Source organism: Pogona vitticeps, chromosome 4 (genome assembly GCF_051106095.1).
Source record: "Pogona vitticeps strain Pit_001003342236 chromosome 4, PviZW2.1, whole genome shotgun sequence".
NCBI lineage: Eukaryota > Metazoa > Chordata > Lepidosauria > Squamata > Agamidae > Pogona > Pogona vitticeps.
The window spans coordinates 101301309-101312790 of NC_135786.1; the positions used below are offsets into that span (position 1 = coordinate 101301309).

The 11482-nt window shown below is 37.7% G+C and overlaps 1 protein-coding gene across 5 annotated transcripts in view; it reads left to right on the plus strand.

Annotated features, from left to right (window-relative positions):
• Nucleotides 1-11068, plus strand: part of EEIG2 (EEIG family member 2) — a 57179-nt gene extending 46111 nt beyond the window's left edge. Inside the window, exons 6-11 of one of the 5 annotated variants that reach the window (XM_020784686.3) lie at nucleotides 4152-4258; nucleotides 5360-5455; nucleotides 7607-7793; nucleotides 7899-8026; nucleotides 8937-9006; nucleotides 9660-11068. In XM_020784686.3, the coding sequence (XP_020640345.3) occupies nucleotides 4152-4258; nucleotides 5360-5455; nucleotides 7607-7793; nucleotides 7899-8026; nucleotides 8937-9006; nucleotides 9660-9702 (631 nt within the window). In that variant the 3' untranslated portion in view covers nucleotides 9703-11068. The remainder of the gene's footprint in view (nucleotides 1-4151; nucleotides 4259-5359; nucleotides 5456-7606; nucleotides 7794-7898; nucleotides 8027-8936; nucleotides 9007-9659) is intronic. The other 4 variants (XM_072998054.2, XM_072998053.2, XM_072998055.2 and 1 more) reach the window with 4 other exon arrangements.
• The last annotated feature ends 414 nt before the right edge of the window (nucleotides 11069-11482 follow it).

Consider the following 11482-nt stretch of genomic DNA (forward strand, 5'->3'; position numbering starts at 1 on the left):
TAAGACCTGGCTCTTTAGGCAGGCTTTCCCTCCTGTCATCCCCTAATTACTTTTGCCATCTTGAACTATATTATTACTGTTGTCTTTATTTTATTATATTGTTTTTACTTTTATGTATTATTGTTAGCCGCCTAGAGTAGACTTCAGTCTAGATGGGTGGGGTATAAATTGAATAAATAAACAAATAAATAAAATAATGCCTACACTATTAAAACGTATTGATGCTTTAAAATATATCCTATTCAGTATTTACATACACTGAGCTCAAACTGCAGAAGCTGTCATGACAATGTGCCAGTCATATGTGGTTACATGCCTGATCATGTGACTTGGTCATACTATCAGGCATATAACTGGCATCTCCTCAGATTGCTGTAGCAGCTTCAGCAGTTGGAGCTGTGTGCACAGGAATGCTGAATACTAGCCATATTGTGCAAAATTCTGGTGGCACAGTTCCTCCAGTGTAAACCAGGTCAGGCCTCCAGAAATAATTAATTTAAAGCTTCCTATCCCCTAATTTCAACTGCCAATTCTCTCTACGGCTTCCTTTTGACCTGGAAAAGCCTTGGGAGCCTTAGGACAGAGGTTGTCTTTAATAGTAGAACATTGCTGCTGCAGCAATTGGGACTGCGGGTGTCAGTTTTTTACCAAGTGGCCTTTGTCACCAGATGAGTGGTATAGAAGTTGAATGAATGAATGAATGGATACTATTAAAAGCTCCCCACTCCAAGGCTCCCAAAGGCTTCACCAGGACAAAAGCAGCCAGTGGGAGCTGAAAAGGGGAGGAAATGAAGCTTTAAATTAATTAATTCCAGTGCCCTAATGTGGTTTGCACTTACAAATCAGCATAAGCAGGATTTTGCCCAATGTTTGGCAAAGACTTTTAAAATTCAGACTGATTATAGTGAGCTGCCCAGTGGTTCTGTAACTTGAAAGACAGTATATACATCTTTTAATATATTCTATTCATTGACATGAAGGTAGTGACAAATGGAGGAATTTTCAGCATTATTTAATGTTCACAATGTTTTGATGTGATACGGTGGACTAATTTGTAAACTCTCATATTAAGTGTCTATGCTCAGATTCATAAATTATGAGTTTAACTATCTTGGTGTTAATTGTTGTTCTGATTTAGATCACTGTCTCCCATTTGGAATGCAGCTGAAATGTTTACTTGGTTCAGTTTGAAGGAATTCTTTCCTGTTGAGATGTTATTTGTTATTGCACTGCATACTTTTTGTTTGAAATTTGAATTAGATTTATTAGCATGATTGCAAACATGTCTGGTTTTGAACATATTTTATATTTCCTTTAGCAGACATTTCTCTTTGGACACTAAAATTTATCTAATTATTTAAAAATAGGATTTACTGGCTGAAATCCTGTTGCATGGTTCTGTGTATGAAACAGAGATTATATCATTATTAGCACCTGGTTAGGCTAATTGTTGCTGATTAAATGTAATGTTGGAGTGCATGCAACTCATACACAGTTCAATTAAGTTGCATGTACCCTGAAATCCCCAAGGGAAACCTCTTTTTAATCAGAAATTTGCCGCTGATTATAACATCATCATTGTTGTGTACATGGAAGTGCAGAACAGGATTTCATCCACTATTTTGATTTGACATTGGAATGTAACTTGGAAATGAACCCCAATATTTTCTGGAACGGCATCTTCATTCCAACCTGTTAAAACAATATAACTTGAATATACAATGGATATTTTGAGATGAAGTTTCTGCAACTCTGCTGTTTGAATTTGAAATGCAGTTGCTAATTTCATGACAACCGAAGATTAATTACCAATGTGGCCTTTTTTGTTCGACAGCTATTAGGGTCCACTTTCTCTGAGATGTGGCAGACTTTCATCTACTCTCTAGACAGGATTATATCTTTAATAGGGCTGGAGTCTAGAAACACTGGATTTGCCCACTGCCCATGCAAGGTTAGACATAAGAAGACTTCCTAACCTCTCAACTGCCACTTGAGCGGTGCCATAGGTTTAGTAGAGTTCTTTGTTAACAATCTTCTTGTATATGGAACTTATAATAACCTTTGAATTGCAAAGCTGGAAGGGAACCTAATTCTCAGACATCCAGTGTGGTGTAGTGCATAGACTCAGGAGACCTGGATTCAAATCTTTGCTTAGCCATGGAAACTCACAAGTGAGGATAGCATTGGTAAAACCACTCCTTCAATAACTTTACCTTGAAAGCCCTCTTAGGGTTGTTATAAGTCAGTTCCAACTTGATGGCACGTGTGTGCATGCACACGTGCACACACAGAGTGGGATAAAAGAAAAGGCTATAATTTTTAGGTTTTCCCCTGACAGTGTACCAGAGAAGGGAACATACTTTGGTCAGCTGTGGAAAATGTTGGAGACATTATAATTCTTATGCCATTTATATTCACAGCTGTTTCCTAAGTAATGCTTTTTATACTTGTGAGGCATTTATTTAACATGGCTAATTAGCTTGTATCTCTGAATCTTTTCTGCTGTGTTATGACCAGATGCTCATGATGAACACAGCAGCCACTCCAGACAAAAACAAAATAAAATGAAAATGAAAACAAAAAGCAAGAAACAAAAACATTGTGGCACCTTTTAAAATGTTATATTTTAATGTGAGTTTTTGTGAATTAAGACCACTTCCTCAGTCATTAAATGGAAACAATATAACTGACATATGTACTGTATACTTCGCCCCTTGATTTAATGATAAAGATAACAGACAAAGTGACAATAACTTGTTAGTAAAGGAACAGGCTATGAATAATTTCAGTTATCAGTGTACAAGATAACAATAGCACTCTTGGAACAATTAGTAAATTGTGGGAACCAACATTCTTTCTAATTCTTCAGCGTTCTGCACAGCAGCTTCATCCGCTACACACAGGATTCCAGTCATGACCATAATCCAGTTGGCAAAAACACTAGGTCAGCTGCACACTCTCAATGAAGAGCTGCGTGCCAGCATGGCTTAGAGGGAACATTAGTGGGAACAAATGCAGGATTTTACACTTGGTAAAGATTTAGGAACCTCTGATTAACATTCAGTCCTTTTAAGTGGGTCTCCATATGTACCAGTCACGTTCCCGCCTGTCCCTTGGTTGTTTCACCAATCAAAGGCCCAAGCAACGTGTCTTTCAGCTGCCGCCAGTTAATTACATCATCATTATGAATTATTAATAATAGAGGTCTAGGCCATGTGTCCTTTTTAACAGAATAAAAGTTGTTTATTAATACAGATGATGAAGGTACAATCAATGTATTTAACTCTTAACCAAACATCCTACTTCATAAACTCTCAACCACCAACCCTCTCTCTCTACTCACAAATCTCCAATTTCCCTCAAAAATTCCATCTGTAATCTCCCCTCCTCCCCCTCCTGCAGAGACTCTTATTATATCTCGTGACTCCGCTTCTCCAGCACTCTCATTGTTCCATGCAGATAGCATATCAATATTCATGACCTGTGCAGATGCCACGTTACTTTACCTCAGCTATTTCTCTTTCAAGTCTAATTGTGTAGTGTAGGTTTTTCCCCTCCCTAAAATGGTCACTCAGTTTTTGAGTGACCATTTAAGGAAAAGCATTTGGCTTCTTTAGCATTTCAGCTGGATTTGCAGTCACTCAATGCTGGTAATACAAGTCAGAAATCTCTTATGGCAGCATAAATACATCACCACATAGTACTGGGGTGGAATGCTGTAGTTCATTGTAAAGTTGACTTGTTCAGTTCAAGACATTGATCTTCTGCTAGGTTTGCAATTGTATAGTACCCTTTTCCAAAACTGTGTAAATAATATAATCTTGTCCAGTCATTGAGGGTGTCAGGAATGTTGTACCATATGCAAAACATGGGTTTAGATTTTTAATTTATAGAAAATAGTTAAAAGTTAGATCTGCTGTTTGAAAGTATTGTTTCTATATGAAAAGCAATAACATAGGCTTTTGGAGCTATGAATTCTGAAGATCAACTGGAGTTGGGTCATCTTGGCATTGAAAAAGATAAATTGGATGGCAGTGCTAGAACAAATGTCACAAATTTACTGGATCTTGTTTTCAATATGCGTGAAGTGCATGTGTGTTTACCCTACAATTAGGACCTGCTTTAATTTCAGTCTGTTTCATTGATTACAGGCCTCCATCTACAGCAATGTCTATATCAATTGCCGGAGAACCAGAATCCCTACATGAAGACAGGAAGGGTGTAGAGAACACAAAATCATCACAGCTAGCTGTATCAGGTACAGAACTATGTTGTGATAGAGGTCTGAGAGAATGAAACAATTATTGCAAGTAAGTGGAGGTTTGGATGAATGGGAATACCACTTGATGTAAGGCTGTAAGTCAAGAAAACAAAATCTGGCCTACTTGTCAATAACTGAGTCTCACAAAAAACAATTCAGGTATAACAGAGAGATTTGCCTGAGGATTGATCTGCATATGCAGGGAAAGCATTGCATCACTTGTTAAATGATTAAATTCTCTGTCACAAGAATATCATGTTGTGGGATCTTCCTTCACCTTTATGGGGAACTTGTGTTGATTGTGGGGCATCATTTCAAACATGTAATATTGAGGTCTAAATTGGTGTAATCACAGGAGCCTGTATTTGATATTTCTTCTGAATATATAGATTAGTTCTTAGTTATCATAAGTGACAAATATGGAGTAGACATTTTAAAATCCACCGTTAGTGATTATTAAGGATAGACAACCTTTTACATTTTGCTGATAAGAGCTGTGTATTATTTCACCCAGTCATGACTCAGTTAAAGATACTACCAACAGAAATGCATTGATTTTCTCTCCTCCACCCACTCCCATATCTCCCCATTAAAAACAGTTCCCATTCTTTCCATTGGAGATTTTGATTGTTTTAGAAAATTGTATCAGGAATACAAAGCGGTCAAGACAGCAACACAACTAAGACAATCTGAAAATCTAATATCTATTTCTTCTGCATGTTACTTACTCGTGTTATGCTGAAATGTGTAGTATGTTTTAAAATACTGGGAACTATCTGCCAAAAAAAGTGTACATTTTCCTCAAATTTCTTACAGTATAGACTGTGGCTCAAATCTTTTTGCCCAGTTAGGCTGGCGAAGCACAAATGGCACAGGTTTGGGGGTGAATTGCCTCAAATTATGAAATCATCATAGACACTATCTATTGCATAATGAGTTGTGAGATTCAGTCTGCATCTTATAACGTCTACAGTGATTTCTTAAGCAGGGGCAATTTACCTCCAAAAGCTGTGATATTTATGTAGCTGTGCAAGAGGATTTCAGCCTATCTATCTGAAAAATTAATACAGCAGTTTTGTGTGGTCTTCTTTTTTATAGATCTTGCACCTAAGAGCACCTCTGTTCCAGAGGAATTTGGAGCATGTGGGCATTCTAGGACCTCTAGCTATGCCAGCCAGCAGTCAAAAGTGTCAGGTGGGAGGTTTATTGATACCAGTAAATATTCTGACTGTTCCAGGAAAAGGATGTAAATTTAAGTACTTATTTTTTAAAAGCTTTGATGGATTCACAGACATTATTAACAAGAACAGGGAAGGTTTTTCAGAACTCAAAACCGTCATCCTTTGTGCAAATCTCTTGACTTAAAATTACTAAATGAACAATTAAAACTGTTATCATGGCTGGTACTCCTTTATTGGACTTGCACCTGTGACTTAGAAGCAGCTGGAAATTAACCAAGTGACACTTCTCATCACATCTCTGTGCTAGCAAAAATTTTATCCATTAAATTGCCATGTGCCAGGCATCTATGTAAGAGTGATATGGGGGAGGGGTAGAACATGTGCTAACTTTTAACTTGAGAAATCTAGAAAGTGAAACAAAATGATGCCCCTTTTTAAATGAAATATAAGATTTGACACATCATTAGTAGGTAAGGAGAAGAGCAGTATGTTTGCTATGCATGTGGAACTCCCTTGCTCTTGAGGGCCATATTTTATCCTGCAGTAACAAAAGTGGGCCAGATAATACTGGAGTGGTCCTCTGGCCCAAACTTTGCTTATCTGTTCCTGGTGTGATATGGGGCCACACCACTCTGGCACGCATTTCTGTTTACTCTGTGTATGGAAAGGCTTAAAGACAGTCTCTTTGTGCTTGCCTTTTGAGCCTGTGAAAGGAGTTCTTCCATCCCATTTACCTTTTCATTTGGAAGTGTGTGTTGGACAAGGTAGAATCTTGTTATTAAAGGTAAGAGTGGTATTCCTCTGTGTATAGCACACCTTCCTAGTTGCAAAGTCTAGTGTGCATGAGACAATTGCCTTATTCCAAGGGGTAATGCTTTGTGAACTGGTGAAATCAGATTAGACATGTTCCCCTGCTTGCATACAGTTACTAAGCAGCATGCATAAACTAACTCAGTGAGTCACGGGGCCAACAGAACAAGAGAAGCAACATCAGCAAGCTGCAGGTAAATGATCCCTGGAGGAATAAGAACTATAAAGACATGGAGGATGTAGGGAGACTGTCTTAAAGGAAGTCTCAGCAGCACATATGAAGACGTTGAAGATAGAATACTATATAGTGTTCACTCATTAAACATGTTTGTCATTTGGTGCCAAATTTCAGTTGCACACCACACTACCTTCTCTATGGTGGTTCTGTTGCTTATTTTCCACTTCAGTTCTTTTTCTTGGGGGGTGCAAAATAATAATGCAGGACTACATGTGGCCCATTAACTACTGTTTGTCCACCCCACCCTACCTCCTTTGTGAACATTGACCAGGAGATACATACTCTGTTTCCCCGAAAATAAGACCTAGTGTGATTTTTCAGGATGCTTGTAATATAAGCCCTACCCGAAAAATAAGCCCTAGTTAAGTGAAACCCCACCCTCCACTGTTGTGTAGCATTGTGCAGCAACCAGAAGATGACATGACTGTAAAATAAAACATCCCCTGAAAATAAGCCCTAATGCATTTTTGGAGCAAAAATTAATAGAAGACCCTGTCTTATTTGGGGGGAAACATGGTAAACATTGCACATAATATGGTGGTTGTACTAAGGTAGTCAGTAAGGGCCAGCTAAAAAAATTAGAGACTAGGGAAGAGGGGGTAGTCAGAGTGGAAGGCATGGGGCAATATAGAAGCACACACATAAAGGCAATATGAAGCATTTCCCTTTAAATCCTTTCTTTTTGTCTCTTCTTAAGCTGCAGCACTGGCTGCAACAAATCCTAAGTATGCATCACTGCAGCAATTCCATATTTTTGCCCTGCCTTAATTTCCATCCTTCATCTCTTTTTCCCATGTGCCAATTTCTAGACTGGATGCTTGATAGATGGTGCTGTTAAATATAAATGATGCCTTTTTGTTTGCTTATTGTTTTCAAGTACTTTGACAGTAGTTGACAATAATTCTGTCTCTTCCATGTACCTAAAATAAAATTATAATGGGCATGTATTTCAATGGAATATTGATAACTGAACGAGCCCTGAATATTTAGGGCCTATGTGAAACAGGAGGGAAAGCAACATGTTTAAAATAGCAATGGTAATTGGAGTGGTGACATCAGCTGAGGTAAGAACACTTGCCACTGTTAAACTAATGGCTCTGGACGGTTCTCTTCTAGGGTACAGCACTTGCCATTCCAGATCATCTAGTATCTCTGATCTTTGCCATAAGAGAAATACCTCTGTGGGAAGTACATCAACTGGCATAGGTAGCATTCTAGAGCCATGCGGAGAGGCTGAAATGAAAAGAAGTGACAGTAATTTAGAGATGCCCATGAAAGAGGCGCCCCCCGAAAAATTAAACAGGTATAAAACAAAACAAACCTTTCCCAATTTACTTAGGTTTTCTTTCCAGAAATATTCAGAATTGCTCTCTGATCTAAAAGTCATGAAACTTAAAATATTTCATAGGCACCCAGTGAAACAGGATTCTGTGGAATCACAGCTAAAGAGGGTTGATGCCACCCGAGTTGATGCAGATGACATTGTTGAAAAAATACTGCAGAGTCAAGACTTCAGTTTGGATTCAAGTGCAGAAGGTTTGTGAAACCTTTATAAGTGAACAAAAGCCTGTTGATAGATGGTTGCTGAAGAGCTCCAAATGTTCTCATTCATAATAGTCTGGGCCTGGATTCCTGAGGCAAACCTTGGTCTGTAGAAAGCAAAATTACTAATAACTTAGTGGGCAGAATCATTTTGATATTTGCATAAGGTTCGTACAGCCTGTGTAAGGTTTGTTATGGCTAATTAATTACCGCCATGCCATCAAGTCAATTCTGACTTGCAGTGACTCTTAAGTTTTTTTCTAGGTATACAGAAGTGATTTATTATTCCCTTCTGGGAGCATTTGGGGCTACACAGCTTGTCCAAGGCTATACAAGCTGTCTCTGAGGCAGAGGCACAGGGAGAAATTTAACTCCCAACTTCTGGCTCTGCAGCCAGTTACCTAACGCATACAGCTAATTCACAAGGTGCTGAGGTATGTCTTGGTCACATACTTACTCTTTCACCTGTTTGTGCAACCATGATGCAATCCAGCATCTCATCAAGTACAGTAGTTACACTTAGCCGGAAACCTTAAATGAACAGCAGCAGAATTCCAGACACTACTTGTTAGTTTACAAGAAATAATAGGATTTTAAAAAAATCTGGAATGGTGGAGAAATATTACTAACCTTGTAGCTGAATACACGAAATTTTAAATTAATACTTTTAACACCCATTGGGTACAATGCTTTGGATCCCTTAAGTACCCAGCATGAGCAGAAGAAACTATTCAGTTACACAAGTGCAGGCATATCTACAGTTTCCTCCTGCCGGAATCTCAGCTTATCCTGGGGTGCTTTTGGTTTTGCTTTTTGTTGATACAGGCAATAAAACAGGGAAGAAGAGGCAAGAAAGCCAAAATACTGTAACTTTCCCATTTAATTCAAATACATTCTTTTTCAGAAGAAGGACTAAGACTTTTTGTTGGTCCTGGAGGGAGTACTGCTTTTGGAAGTCATCACTTACCTAACAGGTACATTTAATAATGCTATGTATGTTCCCTGTCAGTGACACAATAATTTAAAAAGGATATATTTTCTCCAAAAATCTGAATATATATCCTTTAATGTGTAAAATTTGAAAACCCAAAGTAATTCTCCCATAAGATTCTACTATGATAACCTCACAATATTTACTGCTAATAGAATTTTGAAATACAAGGACTCTGTTGTTATACAAGCTATATTTTTATGCAGGAAGTAGTATTTTGACATTTTGGAAATGGGATTAAATTGCAGTTGATTCAACTGTATTAACATTTTAAAAGTTATCCAAGTGTACTTTGATTTTACTGCTGAATGAGCACAATCCAGAACTCATTGCTGCAGAATTGAGACAATGATTCTGAATTGGGTCTAGTTAATATGACTTTGGGTCCCAATGAAATCTGTATGAATTTAATCTTGACTTCGTTCTTATTGAACTCAGTGGAAATTGAATAATTCTCTGGATCACATCTACTACATTCAAGCATGTGTGGTTAAAATCTTGAAAATGTCATTATTTCTTTAAAACCAGTTAACATACTTGTAGATGTTACAAGAGGTGTGTGACCCCAAATGGGAACAGCCTAAACAGCTTTTCGCTAATACCATCTAAAGAATAAACATTTCTCCAATTTTTCAGAGTAGGATCTGGAGCATATGAACAAGTAGTGATTAAACGCTAGAAGATCTGGACTAAAATGGCAGAACTCTTCGATTTCCAATGTTTACTTCCTTCCTAATGCTACTGGAGATGGGCTTCTCCAACATGCCAGCACACAGTGGCTTAAGTTATCAGTTCGGGTTCCTTATACCAAAATGCTCTCTTCTGTATCAACCTGTGGTGTAAGGCAGTTTTTCATCTTGTACTTTGCCAGCCACTGTAGGTATGTTGGTGGATTTATTACAGCATTATATGTGTAAATCAAAGTACTGTTTTTGGAGACAGGATAAATGATGCACAATATGTTGAAACTGTCTCAGTATGTAGGAATGCATACATACAGTAATATTATCTGTTTGAAGCTTTGTTTTTCATAAGACCTCAGAGGCAGAAGCATTATCTGTGTCAGTTTTCTATAGTACTTTTAACATTGACTAGTTGTTTGTCAAACTAGAATATGGAAATCAGACATGCTACTTTGAGGAAATGACTCAGGCAGCAAGCTTGCAGGAATTAAGATTAAACATTACTACAAATGTGCATAACTTTCAGTTATATACAAGGAAAAGTTTATTAAAAATGAGGGAGTGGATCTCGGAAAATTTGAATAGGATATATGGATGTATGTAATTACTATTTAAAATGCAGCATTTCATTCTAGGGAGGAGACTAAGGCCCTTAGAAATATAATTGAATACTGTTTAATTGTGCTGATGTTTAATTTGTACCAAAAATTGAAACTATAGTATCATAGGTATTCTATAGGAATTCAAAGCTTGTTTGAGGGTAACTTGTAATGAACAGCTTGGCATATGAAGTAGCATGTTCATCTTATAAAATCTCAAATTGAATTTTGAAAGAGTGCCTTGCTCTGAGCTAAAATGAACATTAACTATTTTTAAAGAGCTTTCAGAATCAGTAAACAGTTAACTCTCCGATTAGTTTATGCTGCCCAGAGCACTTTATATAGCAACTTTATTCACTCCATTTGAAAACTTTAACTGAGACATCCACAAATAATATTTCTGTAGTTTGTATCACAATTATAAGGTTTTTGCCTTGTTGTGCAAATATATGTGTACTGTTTTCCAGAGCCATAATGTTGCAGATGAACAGGGCAATGTATGGAGCACATAACCCTTAAAATACTGACTATATGGAATCCCTAATGAGTATTTTGCTTTAGCTCTGTCGCATTTTAAATTGGGTCTCATTTAAATCCCATTCTTTTACTGGGCTATTTGTAGACAACACTTAATGGAAATTGTGCAGGTCAACATTTCTGCTGGAATTCTTACTATAAACGGTATACAGATTTGCACAAAAGGAATAATGCAGTGTGCCTATGCAACAATTTGATTAACACATTTCTAATAGCCTTAACCCATTTTATTTTCGGAACAGGATTTTAGGCTAAAAACACTGTGAACAATTTACAAATGTATCAACAGTTGGTTAGTATTCTTGAAGGCTTTCACAGCCGGGATCTGATGGTTGTTGTAGGTTTTTTGGGCTCTTTGGCCGTGTTCTGAAGGTAGATCTTCCTGATGTTTCGCCAGTCTCTGTGGGCGGCATTTTCAGAGGACTGGAGTAGGAACTCTGTACATGCTCTGTTGCTGTTTGTTGGATAGTTGAGTATTTATAGCTGTGCACCCACAGCTATAAATACTCAACTATCCAACAAACAGCAACAGAGTATGGACAGAGTTCCTACTCCAGTCCTCTGAAGATGCCGGCCACAGAGACTGGTGAAACATCAGGAAGAACAACCTTCAGAACACGGCCAAAGAGCCCGAAAAACC